Here is a 27,934-nt window from a genome sequence, read left to right as displayed (position 1 = left end):
CAAAAATCTTGAAACCTTCAGCCTTCACTCCTTCACTGTGGCTAAGGGCTAGGGCAACTGATACTAAGTTGAGGTTGTGGTTTGTGATAGTTATCTGTACAAATAAAATTCAAGATATTAAATTTTCGTTGTAATATATAAATTTTTATTAAAATGTCTCAAATTACAAACAAAGGTGTGTTACAAATTTTTGTTAAGTTATAAATACCCTTTTCATAGATTTTTTTTTATTCATTGTTCAAGCCAATTTTTTTTTTAATTGAGCATTACTGAGTTGAATATCATATAAAATTAAAGTTTATATTTGCTCCTTTAAAATGCATTTTTCTACCGAAATGTTTCCTTTTTTTTATTTTAATGAAAGATCAGAACAATCTTCTCTGCTTTCACTCTTAACAAATGTACAAATGTAGCTTTTTGATTAATTGCACTGCTTCTCTATTTTCATTATAATTCTGTTTTTAATAGAAATTAGGGCATTTTACTAAGGGCAAAAAAGATGAGAAGATATGTAATATTTTTCGTATTCAGTCATTAAGGACGTATTCCAACAGGAATACACAGTACTACTCGAAAACGGGGTCTTGAACTTTCGAATTCCAGCACCTCCTAATGAAATAATTTCATAATTGTTTTTTAAATTCGTTGTTGAAACAAGTCTTTAAAATTAAATTAAGGCAATAATTTTAAATAAATAAAGTTACATAGTGTAAAATGAAATGAATACATTCTAAATGAATTATTTGTAAATTTTTCTGTTCAGCATTCATGCCCGCTGGGAGAGGAAGAGGAAGGCTTGTCTCTCAGGAGGTTTTGGACATCCCTCTCAGAAAACCTGGGATGTTGCCAGAGAGAACAAAAACCAATGTAACTGATAAATTAGCCCGATTAGATATCTTATTTACTGGACCTCTAGAAGATCTTGTTGTTTACAGGGTGTTGGATGTTTTTCTTTTTAGAGAAGGTTGTAGTGACAGCGACATGGAGTAAGTAAAATTGAATTGAATGTACCGATAGGAGGTTTTAGCTTAAGCTGATGCTCCTATTTTTGTCCATTTATGTATATATTGAAAATGAAGCTATCTATCTAAAAAATTGAATTTGACAAGGAAAAATACGGCTATTTGACAATGCGGTAAAGCAGTTTAACATGAAAAAAGCGTTATTTGATAAACTTAACTCAAAAACTTTGTCAACATGTCTAGGCTGTTTTGTTTACAACCATGGGCATAGAGTCCGACCATCCCGCTTTTATTCTTGGTATTTCGTTTAGTTTAGCTAAACGGATTCTGAAAATCCAAGCTTACAAGAGAAATCTTTAGAGCGTTAAAAATGCAATATTGTACCTTTCTATCTAATTCGTCCAAAAAATCCAGATTTGATGCTCATTCCCTGGTTCACACCTTCCAATCTTTTTAAAATATATTTGAAAGCAGCCAAAAATATGATGTTTGTTTGTTTCAGGAAAATGATGGAGTATATTTTTAAAAATATGATGGTTGATGCATCCAATAGTAATTACGTATGTAAATATTTATATGTAATGTTTCGACATACCGAAAAGGGATCTACTCTTCGTACATTGTTTTATCGCTATTTAGAAAAGTATTATAAAGGTAAATTTTTCTTTCATTAGAAAGCTGTATGAGACGATTATACTTTTTATTTGTTTTCAACTAGCCCCTTTAAATCATGTGATCGAATATTGCCATTTTTAGTGGCGTTTGAAAGTTTCTTAAGACCTTTATCTTTTATCCAGCGTTTCCCACAACAGAAGGTAGTTGCTATTGCTCAGCCTTCAGAAATCTTGTTTGGCCATTCTCCATCTTAAAGGTCTCGCTCTGACTTGGTAGTATGTACCTCCTTTTCTAGCCCGGGGAAAACCAATTTAGAACTCTCATCTATCTGTAAGGGCTGTCTATCTATCTTCGTTCCTACTTTGTATGAGGCTATTTCGTTGTAACATTCTTTTCGCAAACGTCTGCACTAAGGGAACCTGTGCCCTTATTTTACTGCGGACATCTCCATTTTATCTTGTAACTTTTACCTACTAACGAAATCTCCTCCAACCGTTAAACTCGAGTGGTTCTACAGACTAAATCTATTTCGTTTGCATTCAAATATTACCTGATTTAATTCAAGGTTCTCTTCGGTACAGAGGCGGGTTTAGTACATCAGAAGCGTAAGCACTTCAAGATTTTGATACAATAATAAAATATTAAAAATGTATATTTTTATGTAGAACCACTTTATTTGAACAGATTTCTCCTATTTTTTTTAATGTGCAAGTTCTTTGATCTGACCATCAAAGCTAATCTTATGTGTCTCAACTTTTCTCATATTTATTTTTCTTGTAAATACATAAGCTATCCCGTTTTCTCTTCTTCATGAGAAAACTTACTCTAGTAACTGAATAGTTCTATGAACGATTCAATGTACTGTAAAGATGAAGATATACTCAGAAATGTCCACCCAATGATCACAAAGCCGTAATAGAATTGCAATATACGTACATGGATTTATGGTCGCAAGTGTATATTGGCCGCTTAGCTATCTTCATAATCGTTAAGAGCAATCATTCGAGTTAGCCTAGCTAAAAAATTGTGTTACCATCATTCGATTATATATTTGTTCAGAAGCAAGAACAGTTCTTTTGTATTTAATGATGAAATTCTGAATAGTTCCATTCTAACTTAAAATTCAAACGAGTTTGTTCTTAATTTTCATTTTAGACAGTACAGCGATTAAGTTGAACCAGGGACCTGTTGAATATAGAAACTTCGTTATGCTTTTTGCTGCTGCAACCCATCATGCACGCAATGTGAACTTCGCTCCTTTTGATGAGCTAATTGACGGATTACTTTCGCTTGCATTAAATCTTGTGCCATCATCTTTACAGGAAGATATCCAAGTGTTTTCTTTATGCGTAAGTAATTCCTTTTCATTTGAGATAGTTTTAAAAAATTTCATTAACTTCATTAAAAAGCTAAAAAAAAAAAAAGTATGTAAACGCCTTCTCAAAATTAAGAAAACTAAATTTTACTTAGTGTCTTTGTTTTTTTTTAAATTGTTTACATAATATACAAAAAAAATTACTTTTAAAAGAAACCTCTAGATGGTGTCTCCCTTAAGGTTAATTTGTAGTTATTGTTTGATATGAGTTGTAGCCCTATTAGAAAAATTCTAATTAAAACTTGCCAAATAACTTAATGGATTTTCAAAACGTCAACTACTTTGATCTCCTTATAGAAATAATAATACTGTCTCAATTAAAGTTTTACCTGCCTTCAGGCAAGTTGATTTGCCAGCGTAATTTCTACAAGCAGAATCTAATGAATAGAATCATTGGTGCATACATACTTATATTCGAATTTTTCAAAAAGATACAAGATACATCAATTTTGAAGTTTATTTATACTCAGCCCTGCTTTCGATGTGAAATAGTTTGTATTAATTTAAAATACTTGAAACAAATATTGTTTAAAAAACTAATAATTTTTTTTTTTAACAGGTAATCCGTTATTCTCAGTATTTGACAATGCGCAAACCAGATGGTGCTCCAGTCACCCATTTAGTGGAAAGAGAAGCTAATTTGGAAGAAGCTAAAAAGTTAGCGAGACAGATGTATTTAAATAATGAAATAACCAAGAAATCATTAGCTTGGTTAAGTTTAGTTGTTGAGTGTAATTGTATAACGAATGATTTATTGGAACAGTATTCACCACCCTTAGATAAATGGTCACTTAATCTTCTAAGGACTGATACACTTCGCATAAGACTGCCAAAAAATGATTTCACCAGATATTCATTGAGTGATGTATCAACAATTATTGATTTTGTATAATGTCATAATTTTTATGTATATCTTTTTTTTAATATACTCTTCATAAAAGCGTAATATCTTCTTAATGTAAATTATTCATAATTTTTATTACGTATAAAATAATTTTTGAGATTTTTTTTTTAATTGTGTAATTGGGAAATTATTATAATTTTAATGGAGGCAATTTGCGATATAGCCACTTTCCAAATGTACATAACGATATTAAATCGTTTACAATGACTTACAAATTTTTGTCAACTGGGATTAAATGACATTAAAATTCCAGAATAACTAGGTTATCAGAAAAGAATAAATTAAAAAACTATTTTGAGATTAGAAATTTAGGTTTTGTTTTCTTTCTTTATGTTAAAGGATTTCTTTCTTTTGGAAAAACAAATAATGATAGTGAATAATTAAAATAATTTAGAATTATTCATAAGCCAAACATTAAGTTGCTTATGTTGTCAAGTTTTCCTAAGGTGTATGTATGTGCTTACATATTGTGCACTGAAGGTCTCTAAGAAGCGATGGATGAGACCACAACCTTACCATCTCGAGATTTGAAGCCTCGGTGGGTTTTATCCTCCCACAATTTGTTATTCAAAAATCAGGTTGATAGCTGACATCCCAGTAGCAAGAAGGGTAGAGGCACGAAAAATTCCCCTTAAGGAGAGTGCAGTACGTTTTAAATCAGAATTATAGTTAGTTTTCGAACAAGATTGACCGTAATGCTGAGTTTCAGTGATGGTTAATCCAGACTTCCTAAAAGTGTTAACGTTCAGTGTCTGGAACTTAGAATTGGGAAAATTAAAATTCCATACCGTCTGCTTTAACAAATCTGAAAATGTAGGAATTTAAAAAAACTATATTGAAAGTACAAGAATAAACAAACTATTCTGGGCAAAGTCACAGAAAGTTGCTCTAATTGTTGGGTACATGTAGTAATAATAATAATAATAATAATAATATTAATCTGAGAAAAGAGAAAAATAATTGTCCATTTCAGATATTTTTTTTTTTACTTATTTTGTCTAAAAACAGAAAAATGAAATTGGTAATTTCTTTAATTAATTCAATTGGCAGTAAATGAATGTATCAGTCACTAAAAAAAGATGAATAGTACTTTACAATAATGATTATAATAATGAACTTTTAAACTCTTTTGTATAAAGTAATAAAGTGCTTCTTTAGGGTGATGGCTTTTGTAGAGCAATTATAAACAGGTGAATAATTACCTTCTTAATTCTAAATTGACAGATTAATTAAAATTTAAAATTAGCGTTCTTCTATGCTTCTTAAAAGAGATATACAATATATCTGTGTTCCTACATATATCTCTATGTTTATATTATGAACTCGTAACAAATTTATAGAATATATTTCTTCCTTAAATGGAGTTTATTTGCTTAATATTTCTACAATGTAAAAGTATATTTTACTTTGTCTACTCTAAAAATAAAATTACATTTCTATTCATTTTATCTGATTTTATTCCTTTTTTTAGTATCTATGTAGAAAACATTTTTTTTTTTGTAGCACAAAATTTCAATGTGAAAAATTAAAAATTCTGAAAATTACATAAATTTTTATGTCAGCTGTATTTATTTAGAGTAAGTTTTCTATTACTTTAGCTTATTTTGTATTGAATTGTAGAAGACATAAGAAGTGTAGCTTACACTAACTAGAGAAAATATTATTGTGAAGTACCATTTTATGAGCATATGTAAAACATTGTGTGTTGTGATATCGAAATTTAAACCTCCAAAGTTGTTTGTGCCATCCGGTTTATACTGAAGAGTATTACTACAATCGTGCGCATTGAAAAGTTTTTTCGTTTCAGGTACAATGCCATTGTTTTTTACACGTGGTTTCAGAAAAATTAAGAATGTTTTGACTAACATTTGTGGAAATATTCGAAATTACTACAGTTGGCATGAATTCCAAATAAACTGGACTTTGCAGAAGAAATGCCTCTACCTACATTCTGCGATGTTGATTTCTTACGTTTTAATGTACGCTACCACTGAAGCTCTTAAGACATTCCCATGGTAGCAATTTTTTTTTTTAAACAAATTATTTTAGAAACAATATTGTTAAGCATTAAAAAAAAAAAATGGGATTTTTTTTATTTGCAAGGAGGACATTATCTTTTTTATCTTAAGGCTTATCTAGATAATTGCAATAGATGAACTTCTAATAATTGGAGAAAGGATCGAGAAAAATACGCTTCTTAGACCGCTTGAGGTCATAATTACACTGAACTTATTTAATATTTTATTCAATTATAATTGCATTAAAATTTGAGTTCTGTATCCGTTTGATGCACTTGGCGCCGTGGTGGTCACGGTATACATTGGGAGTACTGTCAGGCCCGGCGTGGGTTGAATTCTTAGTGCAGTCTTGTTTTCAATTTTCTTAGACCTGTCGCAGTAAATACTTCTGCTTCGTCTCGCCTCCCAGCAATCACAATTTAACAAACAGGGACAATGGTCAGTGGATATTCATCAATGAAAGGATCAACTAACAATAACATAACGCAATGTACGAATGAAGAAGCATAATGCAATGGAGGAGGCATTCACATATTTAGCTCCAGTTTATTTATCTCTGCAAAAATCTGCTAGAACATGGTAAAGAATTCGGCTCTGATATGGTTATGACGGTGATTACTAGGATTTTTGGATTCCAAAGTCATGAGGTAAATTTATTTAACGAAAATTCAACCACGGCAGTCACAGCTAGGAATAAGATTGGTGTGCAATCTTAACGAAGACCCTGTAGGCTAAACTTTCTCCTTGCATCTAATTCTGTAATTCAAGTATGTAAAAGAGATGTCATGCTTTCTACTATACTGTCTTGGAACCTTAACAAATCGAAAATACTTGTCTTTTGTTTATGGGGAAAACTGGCTGGCCAGTGAGAAGTTGTTTTTTTAATTTAGGAAAGTGAATCGAGATCCTAAACTGGTGTAAGTAATGTAGAGTTAACGCCACGTTGGCCTAAAATAACCAAGGCTAAAATTGTTAACCGTCCATAAAAGGAAATTATCTTAAGATGCTGTAAATGTCCTCTTGTAAGTAAGAAAATATGTTTGGGTTTTTGCTCTAAATCGAATCCCTCATTGATTCATTTTTGTTGTTGACAAATATAAAATAAAACCACTTTTAAATTAATAATTTTTCTTTTCTCATTTTTCAGACTAGTAGCATTTTCATCAAAACATCCGAGAGTGGTACTGATAATATATTTACTTGGAAATTTAAAACTTTTTGAGAACTATCTAGTTTACAGAAGTAGGGAATCTATTATATCAAACTGGATAGCCCTGGCAGCGTTACCCGCATGTTTGTTTGTTAACTATCCAAACGAAGTCATCTTAGAGACAGGAAAATTTATTTTGAAACAGTCCATCTTACTTCATTTTCTTTCAACAGCCCTACCATTAAACTCTTCTTTTTTAAAAGCTGTAGGCCCAAATATATCTCTGGGTGCTATTGGTAAGTTGGCCTTAAAGACTACATTAGTATAGTAAGAAGATTAGTACTTCCATCAATAATAATCATAATCAGGCCCCTTAGTGGCTGAGAGGTTTTGAACCGCAAAGCTGAGTTGAACTGTGGTACTGGGTTCGATTCTCAGTTTTAGTCTTTGATTTTACTTAATGAATTATTAAAATATGTTAATTGTAATTTTTGCTATCTACCGCCATCTGAAATTTGAGTTTAGTTATCTATTCATAATCTTTTTTGTCGTTAAGTAGGGTACAATTTAATAAGTACATAGTTCAGCTACTAAAACAAAGTAAAATCAAAAGCATTTTTGTTTAGAAATTTTCCAATATAAGTTTTCAAATTTATTCCAAAAAGTAACTACTCAATTTCAGCCCTCTTATTGAATTATTTTTGTTTCGGTTTTTAAGAACAGTTTTAATGTTTTTAAGACATTCATTTTGATAGAACATTGGAAACATTTAAACTATTTGAATTGTTAACATATTGAAATTATAAAGAAAAAGAAAAGAAAAATTAAATAATTTTGAGTAACTGAAATTTTTTATAAATAGTCCAGATTGTGACGATTCAAGTAATTCTCTCTTTTGTATCATGTTCATTTGAACGTACATATATTGTACGGTCTTTTTTGGGATTTTAAGATGACTAGAATTGTTTTTAGATGTTAAATGAAATTCAAAAGAACTTTCATTACAGAAACAAAATGTTCATCTATTAATATATGTTTAAAAGCTATTAAAGACGAAATTTCTTTTGAACTGGTTGTCTGAAGTAAGAAGAGAAGTAATAAATTAAATCTGTAAAAGAAAGTGATTCAAACCATTACCCAGAATTACAATTTGTCAAATGTACTAAATTTAGGAGTTTAGGGCGAATAATCTTTCAAATCTGGCAATCTCGAGAAGCTGTTGGTTGAAATGACCTACAGGAGTACAGTGGCACTTTGTAACATTAACTAAAAGTTTTATTAAGAATTCTAAGGAATTTGAACAATTCTTTCTAGCTCACTCTAGCTTTTAATATTAAATCAAACCTTATTCATTAACTCATACTTAGACTTTACAAAATACCTTGGCAGTATTTCAGAAATAAGAGTTCGACAATAATAATTGTGAGGCAAGTGGTTTCAAAATTGTCTCTTTAAACTTTACATTTTAAAGTGACTTTCGTCCTTTAACAGATTTTGATGTTATACAGCTTTAACAATTACTTTTTTTTCAGTTCTGTTCGTTGTGTCATGTATTGCTGGCCATCCTCTACACTTAAGTGCATCTCTATTCTTATGTGGAATTTATATTGATGAACTGCAATTCATCTATCATAAAAATGATAACATCAGAGGCTTACAAATTTTTGTGTTCTGCTTTACTTTATATACTAATTCTGTTTTAACATTTGTAAATACTTTGTTCGCTTATTATAAAATAGAACTAAATATGCAGTAATCTTTTTGTTTTGTTTTCTAATTCATGATGAATTTTTTAAAAATTTGTTTGAGTTTTCTATTACAATTTTTTGATGTAGAAAAATCAAAATACCCTAGTCATCAAGAGGCTTAGCACCAGCCAGCTCGTGTATTTAAATTAAAAATGTGTTAATATACATTGAGGATGGAAATATTGGTAGTATTACTTCGCCTACCCTAATGGCAATTTAATCGGGATATTCATATTTTGAGATTCCGTGAATGCAATTTTTTGCGCGTCTTTGTCTACACGTGCATTTGCATAAAAGGTCAACAAGTAAGCACAAACTTTGTGTTCAGTTTTATTTATTTTTCTTTTTAAGGCGCGTCAATATCTGAGGTCATTGGCGCCCTTTTTCATTGCACTGCTAATCTCCAGACATTTTTCTTACGTTATTGACAAGACGGCCAATGTAAGAGCCTTTTAAGACAAATTTTTTTGAAGTGAATGCTGAACTCTTACCCGGTATTTTCGCGTGGGAGTCTTAAGTACTAACCATTGACCTAATCACTTAGCTGTTTAGTAGTTATTGACATTAGTGTTAAATGTAACTAAGGTTTCTATTACTTAACCAGAAGAGTGACTTTACTGATGCGTTTTTTCTATTTTAGAGAATTTTGTAGAATAGAGCTACAAATATTGAATACTATTTGCTTGCCTAAATGCTCTCAATTGTATTTGAAATATTTCTCCTTCTAATTTGATTTTTTTTTTTTTTAAAGGGCTCTCGGGAACTGCAAATTTAAGCACCTCTCTAAACACACTTCACTATAATAAACGAATCTTTATCTATGTAAAATTCAGGGACGATAATTGTTAGCTTCTCAAAACAGTCTTTCCAGGTTAATTGATTTCGTGTGACGATAACTAGATAGGTAGTTTTCGCAAAATTCTAGTTTGCATTACAAAACCAATCTTTCTGTTTTATCCTCATTTAATGCCATAATGTCATCATAACGTATATTATGATGAGAAGTGTACTTTTTGATTTGGAAGTCATTGAATTTAGACTCAAATGTTCAGTTATTTGGTGGCGGTAAGAATGCTATTTGTTAAGTCCTGAAAGGGATCTTTTAGTACACCGGAAGGATGAATAGATGAGCAGCGATCAAAGAATTGTTGGCTTATTTGGTCTAGAGTCGATTCTCACTAGATGCAGGGCAAGACTTCCGAAAACAAAAGTTAATACAGGGAAGCACAATGGCCTGCAGATACACTTGGATGAGGGTGCGCTAGATTAAATTACTCCCTCACAAATGTATTTAGAAACGCAAAGTAGTAGGAACTTTGGTAAGTAAATAAGAAATTTTCGAAGTAAATTATGCAAAGTGCATCTATTTGTTCTAAAAACAGTAATTTATGATAATTTATTAGTGATAAGTATTATCAAAGTTCTTGGTACTCGTTGCAATTAAAGGGGAATGGGTCAATTTCCTTTAAATGATACTTATAAAGATATACGTTAGAAGTACAATGTAGGCATCTGTGTGTGTTTATTGGTGAGTGTGCTAGACTGGCAGGATGAGTTGTTGGTAAACTTTTGTTAAGTGTAACTGAGTGAGGTAAGAACAGAGGAGAATGTGAACGGGAGAAACAATAAGATAGGAAGACTCCGTTGGGAAATCTCTCAAGCATGCCTGCTAATGAGTAAAGTGGGCTGAGGCAATGATGGCGGCCATTGTTGGATGAGGGCTATAATTGCCTGTCGCCTTCCTCCGCTCTATATTATCTCATGATGATGCTGATGATGCCTCTTTCCACCTTGCTCTTCCACCCACTTCCTCACTCTCCACTTGCTATCTACTTCCTTTAACGAGTCAAACTGTATGTACTGAAGGGAAAGGGTTAGAACTGAAAGCGTAATACTACTACTACTAATGTGGCTCCAAGACAATTAGTTACTTATCTTACTTCTAGGGCAGCTTACCAACCATCACATCATCTACCTTCACCGAGTAGTAGTGATTCTGTCTACTTAGTTATCTGCCACAGATCTACACCAGTATGCTTATTCTAATCCTTGCACAATTAAATGTTTAAATATAAATGTTTCTTTCATCAAAATCTTAAAATTTATGTGAAATTTACATCATTCCTACAACTTTTACAGTATTTTCCCGTAATTATATTTTTTTTTTAAATGAGAAAATAAAGAATTATAGCAAATCTAATTGACAAACTTTCTTTGGATTTTTTTGTACAAAACATTTTAGAGTTCTCTCTTTCCACAGTTTCTGAATTTCAGAAGGTTTGTATTTTCAAATGGTTGAATTTTAAAAAGTCGACTAAAATAAAATCTTTTCCTTACGGAATGAAAAAGAAGGTAAAGCTGGAAAACTAAATAATAAAGTGGCATTTTCGCTTGTCTGATTTTGTTTACAAATGGGTTTGATGGCTGCTGAATAAAGTATCAATTTTAAACTCTCTGTGAGTTTTCATAATCAATCACATCTAAGAAATACTTTGTACTTGTTCTTATTTAGGTTCCCCTTTCCAGGGAAAGTAGAAGGTCTGCATTATCGCAATACATTCTCTTAGAAGAGTAAAGGAAGTAAAAATAGGTAACGGTTATAAAGATGTACAATCCAAAGTAACGAACGCCAACATGGTAAAGAAAGTACAATCTGATGGTTTTGTTTATGTTGGAATATTAAAATAAGATGACCAAATAAAGGGGGGTTTAGGCCTGGATCGTCTTTCAATCAGGGGTCGAGACGATCCTAGAGTATTATTAACTGGAAATATTATTGAAGAAAACAAATTAGAGCAGTGAGAATTTGCTCAGGTAGTCCAGCAGCTGAAGTATTCATCAAATCTAGTAGGCTATGTAGAATAATTGTTAATGAATTAGAATAGAAGAAAGCTTTGTTTATTAAGTGAATTACTGGTAATTAAGGAATCCGAGCTTATGAAAAAGCTGACGAGTCGCTGCAAGTGCGTTCTTCTCAACTCTTTGTAGGCCTGCCAGATTCAGAGTGGAAATTAAAATAAATTTACATCAGATGGCGTATCTTAACACTCTCTACTGAAAATATAGATAAACGTCATTGATATAGTGTTCAATTCGTCTTAAAGGTATGTAATAATGGAATATTAAAATAAGTTATTTTAAAAGAAGTGTAGTCCTATGTTTTAGAAAGAAGGTAGGGGAGGATGTGGAGGGATGGGACATATCTTATTTTCAATTTTTTATAATGCTATCTGTATTATTTAAGGAGCAGACAGTTGTCAAATTTTAAAATTCTACCCTTAGTGAAGGTATAATTTGTGTAAAAGTGTATAAATATTAAAAAGTTTACACGTAAACAACCATATTTTGTTTCAGTGTTAAATGTCCCATCCCTCCCACTCTGCGGGTGGGATGGGACACACTTGCAGGAGGAATGGGACGGTCCTTTTTGAACTACAATGATCACTTTAGTAACAATGAAAGTCTTTTTGTAACTCTAAGAAACTTTATTTCAATAAATACAAGTATTACCAAATTTGAACATTATGAATAATTATCCTCATAATGATAAAAATCAACAAGATTTAGACAAAAGTGCTATAACTAGCAAGATCTGTCTCGAAATAGAGTATGTCTTTGAATCTGGCTCTGGAATCTACTTGAGCCTTTGGCAAACATCCGATACTATCCTCTTCTGGTACATAAGCAACTTACCTGCTTTCGAAATTTAAGCTTAAAATTTATTGAAAATCATTTTACGAAGTCTGTGAAAAGAAATGCCGATCCTTGTACATGTAATTTGCGTGAAAAATTTAAAGAAGTCATTGTAGAAGTTTTCAAGAAAATTATGGTAAATAATAAAGTTAAATTCGTATTACAGTGCTTCATTTGAAAACTAAGTTTTAAAAATCTGAGTGAATCGTTTTCTTGAAAAAGTGAATAATAATAAGAAAATAGAAATAAGTTAAGTGTGGTATAAAAAGGAATATGAGGAGTAATTTATAAAATACCAAGTGGGTAGTTCGAGGACATGAAAGATCCAATTAGTACAGCCAGTTAGGGAATGGAACCCACCCTTGTCTCAGTATGTTATACACGGATAAAAACTAAGCTACTATAAATCTAAACGTGACTTTTTTTGTTATATATTTAAGACAGACTACTTGCCCACTCCTTGCCAGACAGTCATATTTCACCTTTGTTTTCTTCATCACCACTATATTACACAAAGTTAAAGAAGATTTGTAACATAATTAATGCCTGGGTAATTAGTATAAATTTAAATTAATATAAAGTTCATCTGATTAACATGCATCATCTAAAATATCATGTTAATTTCAGTTCTATCATTTAACTCCATCAAAGTTTAAATCTGATGTTCAATATTTAAAAAAAATAATAAATAAAATAAATAGAAATAAATAAATCATTTCCTCACACCTGTGAAACTGTAACATGAGTAAAACTGTTGGACGCAATAGTCTCGACCACTTCGTTGTTTGGTCCATTAGGGTGATCTTCTCGCTACTGAAGTGCAGCTAGAAAGAGGTTAGGTTCAGTATTTTAAGTAATAGCTTACAGCTCAAAAACTGATTATCAAGTTCTACAACTTAATTTAAGGAGTTTGAGACTGTCACTTTAAGGATATTCGGACATTCAGACCAAAAAGCCTAATGAGACGATACTTTCGCTGGCTTGGTAAACCCTCTGAATGTTACCTTCCAATATCCGTAATGCCTTTCTTGGCACTCATCATTTGGAAAATGCGGAACTCTGTTTCTTTCTTTGATTTTTTTTTTTATTATAGGAAAGTTTGATTTAAAGTTTATTTACTGTTTTTCATTTTTCAATTGTTTGTGAAGTTAGCGTGATGATTGCATTATAAGAGGATTGTGGTTAAATTTAGGTGGAAAAGAGGGAGAGGGATTTGGCCAGTGTTGATCTGTTGTGATGATTCTCTGCGGGAGAACAAAATGAGGATGATATGATGATAGTGGTGGGGATATTTGGCGCGCCATTGATCCCTTTTCACTCACACGGAGAACTGGCCGCACTCAGTTTACTAGAACAGTGATAGCAGTAGAGTCTCAATATGCCGACGGCTCCAGTTAAGTTAAGTGGCCAACACTGGCCTCTCCGCATCATCTCCATCACCTCCTAGGTTCCTTGGTTGCTGTGCTCATCACACTAACTTACTGATTCGCCCCGCATCCCTTCTTCAGTTTGCCTTTCTCACTGTTACATATGTATGGTGTTACTGGGCAAGGCCTCGTTCAACTGCTATCACCTAGATTAAAATTAGTACCCAAACCTTATCTTTCTTTTAGCACTTTTATTTTCCACTACGCTTTCTAAACTAACCAAACCAACAAGCACTTTCATGAAAATTGCTTACTAAAAATTATTTACATTTAATGCCCATTAAACCTTATCAGCTAAGTACTCTCTTTGGGATAGTAGCAAAATACCTTCCAATTTTCTAGATTTAATCATGAAAGTGGGGGTGAGTTGTTTAGTAGTATTATACATATCATATATTTGATTTTATATTAATACAATTGTTTAAATCTGTTAGCAAATTACAATAATTTTTCATCTAAGCTTCAAGTAGATTTGCCTTTCTGAGTTTAATCAATAAACAGTGGACGAAATTCTTTCTTTACTACCTTTCAATCATACGAGTTCTATTAAGGTTGATTCTTCTTTGCAGTTTTTAAAGCTTTTACTTCTTTAACTTCTTTTACTTAGCGCAATAACCCAATCATTGAAGCATGGTCTCCTCAATAAGTCCCCGCAGATTAGATAAGTCTTATGCTCTAAAACTCTCTGCAGCCATTTTTAAGCTATCTGAGCCACATCTGACACCACGATGCCCCAGCTTCTTGGGTATTCAAACGTTAGCCATCTGGGAAATATTTTCAGCCCGATAAATTCGTCCCTTTTGTTGGCAACTGTGCAACAACAAGTACTTTTATAAAGTATCCTCTGCTGACAGGTTTTGGATCAAGTTTTTAAAGACATAATCTTTAGGACTAACCTAATACAAACTCGTAGTTTGTACCATACAAGATAAATAGTTTTTTAAACATTTTTTGGAATCTAAAGTAACATGTATTTACGCATAAAATGTAAATTTTGTTCTAAGCCGAAATTTCATTATCTGAGTACTCGAATAAACCAAAATACATAAACTCTCTTACAAATTCTACAAATAACTTTGCTCCACTTTGGTTTTTATCAAGTGATCATATATTTTGTCTGAGTTTCATTTATTTGGAGTTCTATATTTCTGCGAGATATATTCAAAAGTAGCAACTGACTCACTACTTTTGAAAACAGTCTTGCGAATTGTAAAAATTTCTCATCAAAGCTAGTAAGTCATCTTCGTAATTATCTTTCTTATCTCAAGAAACAGAAAACAAAATTCTCTAATCACTAACTTTTGAGAATCGGTTTTTGAAACATTTATACTATTATAATTCTCGTTTCGCTACACTTTACAGCTTCAAATTGCCTAATGTTCTTTAATATTGAATATTTCTACAGTAATAGTAATTATTTTTAATTCCTTTTGCACAGCGTACTCGACTCAAGACGCATTGCGTTGGGATAACTTATAAGAAAAAATCTTAATGGAAATGGTTGCTTAATAGGATAAATTATAGTGGTTTTCTGTAATGTTTTCATATAATCAAATTCTTCAATCTTTGCTGGTGTATTGGTAGAGCGAAGACTATTCCAACAAAAATAAAGAAACTCCCTTAGGTTATTAAGTTCAGAGAAGAAAAGTATTTGATAATTAACTCTCCTTTTCTGGTTGCAGTTACAAGTCTAAGCCAAGTTCAAATTCATCGAGCTTTAACGCAACCAAAACATATTTTACTTCAAGAATAAGACTATAGCCTTCATAACTTCTCTCGGACTCTATATATCAAAAATATTTTTCTGTTATTTACTAATGAATCGGGAACGTAGACTCTGGTCTTCCACGTACAAAAACCTGGATTTGAGCTCTGCATGCAATTCAAATATCTCTCTTATATTGTCCAGTGATGGACAATATTGCCTTTAGCGAAAGCATTAACCAGAAGCCGGTAGGGCACTGAAAAAGGGTGCCAATGATTTCAGACGTTGTTCGTCTAGAACAAAAAAAAATATTGAAGTATTTAGTAAAGTATAGTAGTAAAGTAACTGCCTATTTTTTCAGGCGGGGCTTTACGTCCAACTACCAGTTAGGTGTCGTAGACGGAGGCGACTAGCAAACATACTTTACTGTAAATTTCTTTTATTAACCATTAAATAAAATCCAAGGCTTACAGACCGGGAATCGAACCCAGTACCACAATACATATTAGCTTCGCAGGTCTATTGAAGTCTTTAATAGCTCACTGTCTGGTGTTGAAAGTAGTATGAATCGAGTAAACACTTGTCTCTCTTCGGACAGTTGAAAGGAAATAGTTAGTAAGGGCCACTTCTCTCCGCGCATCATGTTCTTGTATTATCTCAAGTGGCAGTAGTCTAATCAAAAGAATTCACTGTAGCGCTGCCATTTCCTGTTACTATCGTAGTGGCTCCGAAATAAAGGTTTCATCAATAGATCTCCAAATTAGTGATGCAAGGTTATAACTTCCTTGGTACCTAGATGGGAAGAACATTCACGAATTGCATCTGTGAGTGCTGTTTTTCTGGAAAGGAGCATGAAACTAGATGAAGAGAATTTGGACAAAAAGTGGGAATTAAAGTGGTTTTTGTTTAAAGAACTTCAAGAACTGCCACTTGCGAAGGACTGTAAAGACACAGGAAATGAAACAACTGATATCTGTGAACTTTTTGATCATAAAATAGGGTGGATTCAGAGAAAATGGTCACCAATTTCGACTTTTTATTGAGTTTGGTGAAATATCGCTAATTTTTATTGAATAACTTAAGTTTTATTTTATGTGACAATAATTGCTGGTGCATTTAGTATAATTAAAAGAAAAACTAATTATCCAAATAATGGGAGAAAAGTTAAAAATAGAATGGTGATAATATTTCCTAACTGGCCAGTAGAGAATTTCCGGAAATGTTTTCGTATTGGTTAGTACAGTTAGTATGTGCGTGCGAGAATGAGACAGTAAATGAATAGAATAGAGTGGCAAATTTGCTGGGAGGAGGTTGAACGAAGAGTAGAGGGTGATGAAGAGCGGTGTTGCTTGCTGGCCCCATACTCTGGCCTCCAGTAACGCCATTAATCCAGTGAGGTTTTTCTCTTACCCACCCGGGGGCGGCAGCCCTATCCACCAGCCCAGCCGGAAGAAGGGCGGCAAGAGTAGGAGGATGCCCAGCTCTTGACAGCTGGAAGGGAGGTTACACTTTTAATTAAGCCCCCTAACTGTGCCCTAATGGGGAGCTTCCACATTACTTTAATCTGGCTCCAATTAGCCTTTATTCCATCCAGACCATTTCTGTGCTCTTATGCTCTCTCTCCTACTTCTAAATGTCTGGTAGTGTGTGCCACGCCCCACTGCTGTCCGTGCTCTGCCATTTCCCAATTATTAAATACATTATCGCGCTACATCTTTCTGATATTAAACGGTTTTTCAGAGAATTCGTATTGCTCTATCTTCGTCACTCTGCTTGGCTAGTAAGGAGCTTTCCAGACCTAGTCAACGAAAAATTCTGAAGGTAACCTTCCCGGGAAATACATCTAATGAAAATAAATAATAATATATGGAATGTATTAGGTGTGTTTTGCTAAAAGCCGTGTTGTTAATCATATTTCTCCCAGTTAGACAGTATTTTTCTATTTTGTAATAACGCATTTTTTTTATTTTAATGTAAGGACATAAACAAATGAGGTCATTTGATCCTTTTTTCAGTGCACTGCTGGACTCCGGGTAGTATTCTCTTGTTACAGATTTCTCCTAAGTTGCCATCTCCTAAGGTCAAAAATTCTAATGGCAGACAAAACACAAAAACCAGGAAATCGTTTCTGTATTTGTTGATTTGATTTCTCAAGATTAATTTTCATTAAATTCAATTTTTAAAAAACCCACAAGGGGTGTCTGTTGCATGCAGGCACTTGTGGAGTAGCGATCCCACAGGTTACTACAGCCACAGTACTCCATGCATACTCACCAGAACAGAACGCGCACAAATACACATAACACAAAGCTTATACACACATCATGGCTTTTATTATTTACTTAGAAAGGATATGAATTGCTTTATGGATGAATAAAATTTAAGAAAAATCTGTACCATAATAAAATGTAGAGGGGAACTGTTAAACCTTAATTCTAGACCATACAGTAAGGAGAGTTCCGATTTATGTTCCTTGTGCAATCTGAATCAAAAAGAAGATGATAAACATTTCCTTGCAGTCTGTCCTGTTTTGAGTGAATTTAGAACCAGGTATTTGGTGAAAAAAGAGCTCACACAGGCGGAACTGATAGATGCGTTAAATGGTAAAGACTGGAACAGCTCATGTATATATATGTTAATGTAGCCAGTAGATATAGTCAGTTTTTAGTTTCTGAGTTCAATTATTAAGAAGTTAATGTAATTTTGTTCAGTTAGGGTTTTATTATTATTTTTATTTTTAATAATGTTCTTATTTCTCCTTATTTATTGTATCATTTTCTCCTAATTAATTATTGTTTTAGTTTCATATTTATCCAGTTTTTCCTTATTTTATAGTTTTTATTTGAGTTATTGAGTTTAGTTCAATATAACAACTCCTGGCAGACGGTTTTTTATACCATGCCTAGAGCAAGCTTTCTTTTTCAATTTTGTAAGTTTATTTTGTATGTAAATAAAGCTTTCTACTACTACTACACATAACACAAAGGACACAAATAGTACAAAACCTAGGGCTATCTTCCGTAGGAAGGAAGCGATCCTTTTAGGAGAGATTAAAAGGAGGCATAGCCACGCCACTAAGACGAGACTGTGGGCCAATCCTTTACAGTCCCAAGAATTAAAAGATTAAAAGTTACCAAAGAACTCTGTGGTCCTTTTGGAAAACCTCTACATCATATAAGGCAGTCGACTACGAGTGAAATTCAATAAAATATTTGTAACGTTTATTTCGTTCAAAAAACATTAACGTCTATTTTGGAATTTGATTCACTGTCCGACCACAGAAATATACCTTGATAACCTTCTTTATCTCTTTTTTTGAAAGTAAATTTTATCTATTTCTGGATAGTAAATTTCGAAATACATGAAAAGTCGATCGGTATTTTATTCTTGATGAATTACTTCTTCATAACGAAAAAGCACAAATATATAGAACTACTTTTGATCAATTTATCCTCAAAGCACTTGCTAAAAGTATCGATCAATTGTAATTGTAATATGGTTCCTCGATTAATAAACGATTGGAAAAAAGACAAATTAAGTTATATACAGAATTTATGAATACTTTATATGCATGGAACTTATGTGTTCTCAAGAACCGTTGATTTATTGAGAAATCTTAAGGGGGTTAATAAATAATAAAGCGCTTCATGTAATTGTGGATTTTGTTGAAATATGTTGGTTTATTAAATTTATCGGAGTAATTGTAAAGTTTTTTAAATGTTCACTCGAATCGCCATTAGAAATAGAAGAAAGAAACATTTTAACACAAGAATAATTTCATCAAAAATAAATACAGTATCCAAAAATAAGGAGATTCGGGGTTCGAACCCAGCTGCTTGCTCTTAGAGTTTCTCTTGCAAGGATCTTCTAACAACTCGCTATGCGTTGATCGGCAACGTTATCTGAGTAACGAGAGAATACCAAAGACCGACAGGGTGCTAAAAAAGAAAGTTATCTAAGAATATATTAGCTAGCCCCTCTCTGACCACAACATCCGACAAGTTCGACATTAAGCCCGCCAGAAAAGAAAAAATGTAGAATCACTTTTTTTTTAGTTAATGACAAATTATCTAAAAACATGACTTACCGATGTAATCGTCAAGTGTAATAACAACAATAATAAACCATTTAGATAAGATGTTACAAACAAATTAATAAAAAAAAGAACTTGAAATGAACTAAATGCTCGCCAATTTCCTTATCACGGATTGTTCACTTTTTATTGACAAAATAAATCATGATCGATTATTAATGTAATTGATCTTAGTAAGTAAACATATCAAATATTATTAAGTACTAAATTCAAGTGTTTAAATAAATAATATCATCATTATTAATGCGTATTTTTTTTTTAGTTATTTATATTTAAATATACATGTCGTTTTTGGATAGATGGTTATTTGAGGAAGTATCTGTTACCAAAAAAACATTATTGGCATCATTTGACATGACATTTTGAGATCCTGTGAGTCCCAAAAAGTGATTTTAAGAAAATTCTCTCGAGTTTACATGTCTATATTAGCCGCCTTGATCAAAAATAAGAATCTGAAAGTTGATCAAGAAATAGCCAGAGGAGAAAATACAAAAAAAACTAGTTTGGAAAAAACTTAGACCTTGTCAAAAGGCGAGGTGTTTCCCCTGCTAGAACTAGAAGAGTGGATGGTTTAACCTAGAGTTAAACTGTTGGGCAGACTGTTTCAGGAAGAAGAGAAAATGGGCCTTGTTAATCTAGCTAACTGAACAAGCTGTAGGCGTACAAATTCTTTAAACCTCTTCTAAAATTAAAAATTTTTCATTTTTATTTCAGCCTGTCTGGATAATTCAAGTTCCATACTAGTTAAGTATGGTATTATTATGTTTTGATTTTGAATGATTACACCTGACTGACATACTGCCAAATTGGTGAATTGGAAATATGCCAAAAGTGAAAAAGTTGCAACGCATTTCACAGAAAAAATCTCTTCAGCTACTCAATAATTTGCTTGAATACTTACCACTTACATTTTGAAAGAAATCAATGAAATTCAAATTTAATCTAATTATTCTTGCTGGGGAACAAACTTCGGGCAATTAATGAATGTATTCATTATATGGATTAATCTCAGCTCTGCAGCTGTCGATCTCTTATTCCATTGCCATAACAAAGATTGTGCACTGAAAATTCATTTTCCGCGACCGTCAAACAAGAAACTGCTTTCGTTTCGTTACTATTGTAGATTACTAAACGAACCATTGGAATTTATTAAATAAAGTTTCATTTAGTAATTATTAATAAAAGATATAAACAAAAGAAAAAAGGGGGAATATAGAACAAAATAACATGAGTAAATCCAACTTGGAGGCACACTCTGGCGGAGAGACAAATACAGACTGAGCATGAGCTCAGAGGAAGTTTAATTAAAGCTTAATTGAATGTGTAAAGCACCGTGATACGGCCAGTATACGTCATCCAATTCTGTTTAGAAGGCAAACAAACAAGAATAAGTCATTGCCTTCCTAGGATTTGTTACCCTATAACAATATTATTGTATAAAATATTAAAACTATCTTTTATTTTCTATATTTAATTTATGTTGTATAAAACTAATAATAGACTGTTTCAAGTTAAACTGCTGAAATTAGTTTTCGAAGTAGGGGTACACGTTGCAACGAGAAAAACAAACTTAATGTTTCTTCAACCAATTAATCAACATTACTAACATTTGTTGGATTTAATGTCATTGAAATTAATCTTGGAAATTTAATCAACAAATACAGGAAATAAGGAAATCATTATTGAAGTGATTTCTTGGTACTAAACCAATCACAAATTATTACTTTTATTTTTACTTTTTAATTTAAGACGCACCAACATCTGAAGTAATTACTTCCGGAGCCTTTTTTTTTTTCACTTATTGCCAGTCTTCTGGATCGTGTTTACTCGTTACCGAGAACACTGTCTATCACCGGATAGTGAGCTGTAAGAAGCCTCCCCAGCCAAAGATTACAATATAGATATTGGAACACTGTTTTTTAACGCTTAGTCCATCGAAGCACGCATGTTTTATCTACATTATATCTGACTGATTTCTTATATTTATCCATCTGCAGAGAGATTGATTCATCAGTTTGGGTCAAAGAATTTGACTTCAACATCTCTCTGATGAATCTATAAGTTTAGCGTATAACAGAAACATAGTGGAAGATAAATTCATTACACCAAATTGATGATATCAACAATTGATGTTGGTTGAATAATCGTAACCTGCCCGAAACAAAAAGTAGTAAAAAGAAAGCGCATTACAATGGATAAAATCAACTATATTATCCAGAACTACTCATCTAACCATGTTCAACTTCTTAGTTTCTGTAAGTTGAGGTTAGCTGCTTTGGATAGTTGCTGAACAACAAGTTACTAACCTATAAATCAAAAAAACTATAGATAAAAGATAAATAAATAGTGAACTCAATGACATATTGGTGAATGTAAGAGCGAGTAAGTGAGAGATGAATGGTCCTAGAGGATAGATAGAAGGGACGTCAGCACCCTTGTAGCCGAGGTCCATGGCGTCAAGCTACACCTTGTAACTACATATGTTATCTGTCAACATAACCAACAGTCCAATACTAACATAACATTTACTATAATCAACATACATTTATCTTGTTTAATGTTCAAGGCTAGCCTCTCTGATTTAATATATTATAGATTATCGATGTTACTTTATATTCATATATTATTCGCTTTCAACCTGGAGTAATTTTCGCGCATTTTATGCTTTTGCTGCACTCTATTTCTGTCTTTTCGTAATTTAAATTATGGAAAGATTGATTAACATTAAAAAATTAATGTATTAACGCTAAAATTTCATTATTTCATTGATTATGTGTTAATAAATTAACTATTTCAATCAAACACTTTAAGATAAAAATAAAAAAAATTCCTACTCGTATTTTATTATTGACTTTACGTTCAATGTTTCAAACCTGGCTCAATAGTACAGACATTAGGACGGAAATAACAGTTATCATTATCATACGCCTCCATAACCGATTTAAGGAAAACGGCAACACACACAATCCCTACTTAAGAACATTTACTCAAGCAGCAGTTCGCAGTTCCAGTTCCAGAAGTTCGCAGAATTAATTATTATTATTATTATTTCTGTTTAAACCTCAAAGACATTTTTCTTGGATGTTGCAAAAGTTTGATCTTAACAACAAATTAAAGCTTTTAAGAATCCTGTAAGCTAATCAAAGCAATTATAATCAAAGGAGTGGCGACTACGTTCTAATTGGCTTAGAAGGAATCACTGAAAGCCATCATACCATAATGGAAAGATGGACTTCAGTCTCTTCACTGAGGAACCAATAAATAAAATATAATTCATGAATTTTTTTAATGTTAATTGTTTTTTATAATACATATATTTTTCTTTTTATAATGTTTAATTTTAATATTAATTACATAATTTATACAAATCATATTTATCAAATAATAAATCTTTTTTTTTAGGTCCATTAATTTTTGAGATTTTTTTACTTCCGATTTACGTATACAATTTATTTATTAAAGACATATTTTTTACAAAGATGATAAAAAGGCAAAAAAATAAATATGTTATTTAGGATTGTAGGATAATCCTTTTTCTTTAAAAAAAAATTCTGATTGTTCGGAAGTAATTTTTAAGGACACTGGACCATCTTTGGCTCCTCATAAAATATTTACAATATAACTACTATATTTACATCACCATTTTGTTTTGTTTTTTTTTGGTTTATAAACACAAAAAAATGGTTTCTTATTTACAAAAGTATATCCGGTGTTATTTTGATGGTAAATCACAGAAAATGAGAAAGTTTTTGGGGAAAATAAATAAGTAAATAATACAAAACCGGATATAAGGAAAAAGGAAAGGGCATCGAGGTGAATGGAATGGTAATGTTAACCAACGTAAGGCCTGTACAATGTTTCCTCTCTAGAGGAATCGTGCGCAGGATTTCCTTGTACTGGTTGTTGGCCGGTTGTCTGAGGCGATTCTTCTCGTTTACTTTCATCATCTTTACCTTTAGCTTCCGCTTGTGCTTTCTTACTTCGTTTCCATTTCATACGCCTATTCTGAAACCAGATCTTTACCTACAACAGTATGATTATCTTACTTAAACTTCGGCTTAAATAAAAGAAGAAGAAGAAGAAAGAAGCTAACTAACTGAGCGAAATTCAACGGCACTGAGAAAAATAAAGATTGCATAATCTTATAAACTTTAATAAAATCATAACATCGTTTAGAATTTTGTGTACAGTTATCTCAATTACAACAAAATAACAGTCTAATGAATACATTAAACAGGAAAAATTTGGATTATATAACTTATTAAATAAATGACTAAAATTACAAGAAGAATATGTTGACCACATATAACAAGCTTTCCTTTATAAATGAAGACCCGCAGAACTGAGATTTTGGGAACAAGAGAACAACCAAATTGGTTCTGATTACAACAATTTTTTTTATTTATCGATAAGATGCTCAAATTTGTATGCCATAGTGAACATAACACTTGATTTTCGAGGCTTATAAGTATATTTTCTTATCTTAGAGACTAAAAAACTAGGGATGATAGACCTCTGGACAAATTAGGTGATGTTTTGTTTACAGTTTTAAAAAAAAGTCCTATTTATATTTGCTTAGATAGGTAAGCAATTATTTTTTTCTAAATAGATAATTTACTTTTGATTTTGATATTCTTTCATCTCTAAATCTTTACGTTACCATTTATCTAGATACTCTCCGAAACAATCATGAACATCTGAAGCACTAGAAGTAAAGAGAGTTATACCAAAATCTCTTTTGCGCAGTGCTATCACTGGCTGGCTAGGTTTTCTTTTCAAAGGATTAATGTTGTATCACCTGTAAGTTATATTACTCTTCGTAAATTATTTTTTTGGACGCAATCAAAACAATAAAGAAAACAAAAATTTACAAGTAATAATTTTTGGAAATGATTAGTACTTTTTATGCTATTTATTGAATACTATTGATATTTATTGAATACTATTGCTATTTATTGAATACTATTGATATATATCGAATAGTATTGCTATTTATTGAATACTATTGCTATTTATTGAACACTATTGATATTTATTGAATACTATTGCTATTTATTGAATACTATTGATATATATCGAATAGTATTGCTATTTATTGAATACTATTGATATTTATTGAATACTATTGCTATTTATTGAACACTATTGATATTTATTGAATACTAATGCTATTTATTGAACACTATTGATATTTATTGAATACTATTGCTATTTATTGAATACTATTGCTATTTATGGAATACTATTGCTATTTATTGAATACTATTGATATTTATTGAATACTATTGCTATTTATTGAATACTATTGATATTTATCGAATAGTATTTATCGCTGGACGGTTTACTTCCAAACAAATAGATAAACCGAGCAATTAACCGTAATTTTTGTGGAAAGGACGCCAACTTATTGTTACTCTTGGTTAGATTAATTTATTACCCAACACTCCTTAATTTATTTAAAATATTATAATTTAGATAAATAAACTTGTTACTAACTTGTGTTTCTGTGAGCATTAATGATGTGGCCACTTCAAACCTTTTCGGCCTGGACAGATATTTATTCTGCCTGAATTGTTTCTCTAATTCTAATAACTGTTGCGAGGTGAACGCTGTCCTAGGCCTTCTCGTCTTGCCCAACAGACTGTGGTGGGCTTCTGAAACAGATTAATTTTGCATGATCTGATGGTGTAAATTTAACCTACAATAATAAAGAACATGAGTTGAAGGACAATGTGCCAACTTGAAACTTTATTTATTGGAGTTTGAGGGTGATACAATCGATTTTTATCTTAAGTTAAAGATTTTGTAGCTTATTTCTTTTTCTTATTTGGATTGGCACCAACCAGAAGATAACACCATAACCTTTTAAACAAATTCGGTCCAAAGAAAGTACTGCATTACTGTTCTGTAAGGAATACTTCAAACTAAAACTTCTGTATGAACCATCCTAAATTCAGATGAACTGTACATCTTTATGATTTCTCAACTTTTAAGATAACGATTGTAGCTTTAAAGTCAGTTTTTACGTTGAAGAGGATTAAAGGTCTAAAGTCTAAAACAAATGAAATTGAGAAATTAACAATAAACCAATTCTCACAAGTATTTAGCCAAAACGAAATCTTACTGGTTTAAGATTTGAACACAACAATGGATTGGTTGTTGACTAATACCTGTGTAACAAGACCAGAATGACTTTTGGCTTATTCTCTTCTACAGAACGTTTCCAAGCCGAAAGAAATGATTTATGCTTTCGAAAACCTTGAATTACTTGGGACCATCACCGCCCATCTTGAAAGAGACTTGAAATACACTTTTAACAATTTTAGTTTACGCATAAAATTATTGTCAGAGGCAGAAACAAAGTCGGTGGATCAGATTGAAAAGAATCAATTCTAAGATCTGATTGATCAATTTTCTGTATGATATTATAGAAGTTATTTAATTTAAAAATGTTTAAAAGAAAGAATAATTCTGAAATAAAGTAAGTATACAGCTTAAATCATTCAACACTTTTACTTTATAGCGGCCATTTAAACATAAACGTTGGACGATTTAGAAGTATATTGAGAAGGCAGTTTTGTGAGCAGATGGGATATGTAAACAAGAGAGTTGTCGTCAGTGTTTACTCCATCTGTCCAAGTATGACTGTAGTATATATATATATATATATACAACTCGGTGTGGACCAGCCTAACAAGATCACATACCGTCTCTTTCAGTTTTATTTAAAGAGGAGTTAGGCCGGCACTGTATAGTATGTGTGTATACTTTGTAGGAGGTAAACGGAACGAACCGAACGAACGAAAAGAGCGACGAGCGGCGGCCAACAATCAAGAGATGATTGTCACATACAAGTGAACTAAGGGGGGGCCGCCCTGGGCAAGGTGACGGACGAGTAAGGGGTAGAAAGCCCCAGACGTTGTTCATGATATAATCAATTGGGCAAACCCCCTACCGACAACTCTAACCCACCTTTCTCCTCATCCAAAACTTGACAAAACCGACCCTACTACTTGTACACACGCGCCAAACTTGCACATATTCACCTTGTATTCTACACACGAGTGAAAAATTTCACTTGTACAAGTAGTGGAAGACATTTGAGGCCACCTTCTAAACTATACTATCTGTCCAATTTGTCCACTTTCTATTTATCTAACGATACCTTCCAACTTATTTCTACCTTTTTTTTTTTGGTTAAGAAGTCAAAATTTATTTTAAACTACATTTTTGTCGCAATTTAGTTTGCAACTGATCTCCCATTAGTTATACCTTCTAGAATATCTATCTTTAGTCGAAACTTGGAGCGATAAAAAGAAGACGAGGGTGAATGAACCAAACTGTAAAATAACCACTTCTACGCTCCGATACTCTATTAGCGCTGATATTAAATTCACTGATACGTTGGTTCCTACTTCTGATAGAGTGCGCTACCTTCGATTACATATGTTCAAACGACTAATCCTCACACCAAACTGAAAAGAATGGAGACTAGTAGATGATTTCGCATGCTATAAATACTAGTAGACCAACGAAATATAATTTTCATTGCAAACAAACATACGATTACAAACTTGCGATATTATATGAACCTCAGAACTAGAGGAATGGGGTTCCTCTAAGACAGGGGTGTCAAACTAGCGGCCTCTGAGGTAATCTCTTGTGGCCCACGTTGTACTGAAATAAAATGAAAATAGAAAAAGTTCTTATGAAGGAAGCAGCGCTTTGGGGGAGTTTGAGGTAATATCGTACACACAATTCCCAGTTTCCGTTTAACTACTGAAGGCGAGTATACGTAAACGTGGCCCAGGGCTTTTCTTGGGCGGCCAATGGGCATATATAAACGCGCTGACTTAGTTCCAGCAACGTTATTAAGCCATATGTCCTGCCACTCTCAGTGAAATTCCAGAATGATTCGGTTTTAAAAGTCGAAGAAGGAATTCCCAAAAATCCAAAAATGTTTGGAAAAATGTTTGCTGTACAAATTTTGTGTTATTTTTGGAGTATGTTTTTGTGTGAGCAACTATTTTCGTCTATGAAATTAAATAAAATGGCATACAGATCAAGATTAGCTGATAAACATCTATCTGCCTTAATGAAGATTGTCTGTTCTCAGTCTCTAAATCCAGATATTGGAAAACTAGGAAAAATTTTGCAAATATGTTGTGGGCCGCGTGAATCTTGCCTGTTGCACCAAGTGGCCCGCGGTTTAATTGAGTTTGACACCACCCTTGCTCTAAGCAT

General features: G+C 32.3%; 2 protein-coding genes across 2 annotated transcripts in view; one reads left to right on the top strand and one right to left on the bottom strand.

The window, feature by feature from the left end:
• Window positions 1–14: 14 nt before the first annotated feature.
• Window positions 15–8,780, top strand: LOC141454274 (uncharacterized). Its single transcript, XM_074128354.1, has 8 exons — window positions 15–175; window positions 764–986; window positions 1,465–1,616; window positions 2,733–2,926; window positions 3,512–5,433; window positions 5,664–5,871; window positions 7,022–7,320; window positions 8,557–8,780. Exons 1-5 carry the CDS (start codon window positions 154–156, stop codon window positions 3,842–3,844), a joined length of 924 nt encoding a protein of 307 aa, XP_073984455.1. The 5' UTR covers window positions 15–153; the 3' UTR covers window positions 3,845–5,433; window positions 5,664–5,871; window positions 7,022–7,320; window positions 8,557–8,780.
• A 14,318-nt stretch (window positions 8,781–23,098) lies between these two features.
• Window positions 23,099–27,934, bottom strand: part of LOC141454602 (uncharacterized) — a 33,861-nt gene continuing 29,025 nt past the window's right edge. The window contains exons 2-3 of the mRNA XM_074129032.1: window positions 25,187–25,344; window positions 23,099–23,713 (exon numbers count right to left, since the gene is read on the bottom strand). Coding sequence (XP_073985133.1) covers window positions 23,522–23,713; window positions 25,187–25,344 — 350 coding nt within the window. The 3' untranslated portion in view covers window positions 23,099–23,521. The remainder of the gene's footprint in view (window positions 23,714–25,186; window positions 25,345–27,934) is intronic.

The sequence above is a fragment of the Rhodnius prolixus genome, unplaced genomic scaffold, assembly GCF_049639745.1.
Source record: "Rhodnius prolixus isolate KJV_2025 unplaced genomic scaffold, Rpr scaffold_9, whole genome shotgun sequence".
In the NCBI taxonomy this organism is placed as follows: Eukaryota; Metazoa; Arthropoda; class Insecta; order Hemiptera; family Reduviidae; genus Rhodnius; species Rhodnius prolixus.
This window is presented reverse-complemented; position numbering and strand designations above follow the sequence as displayed.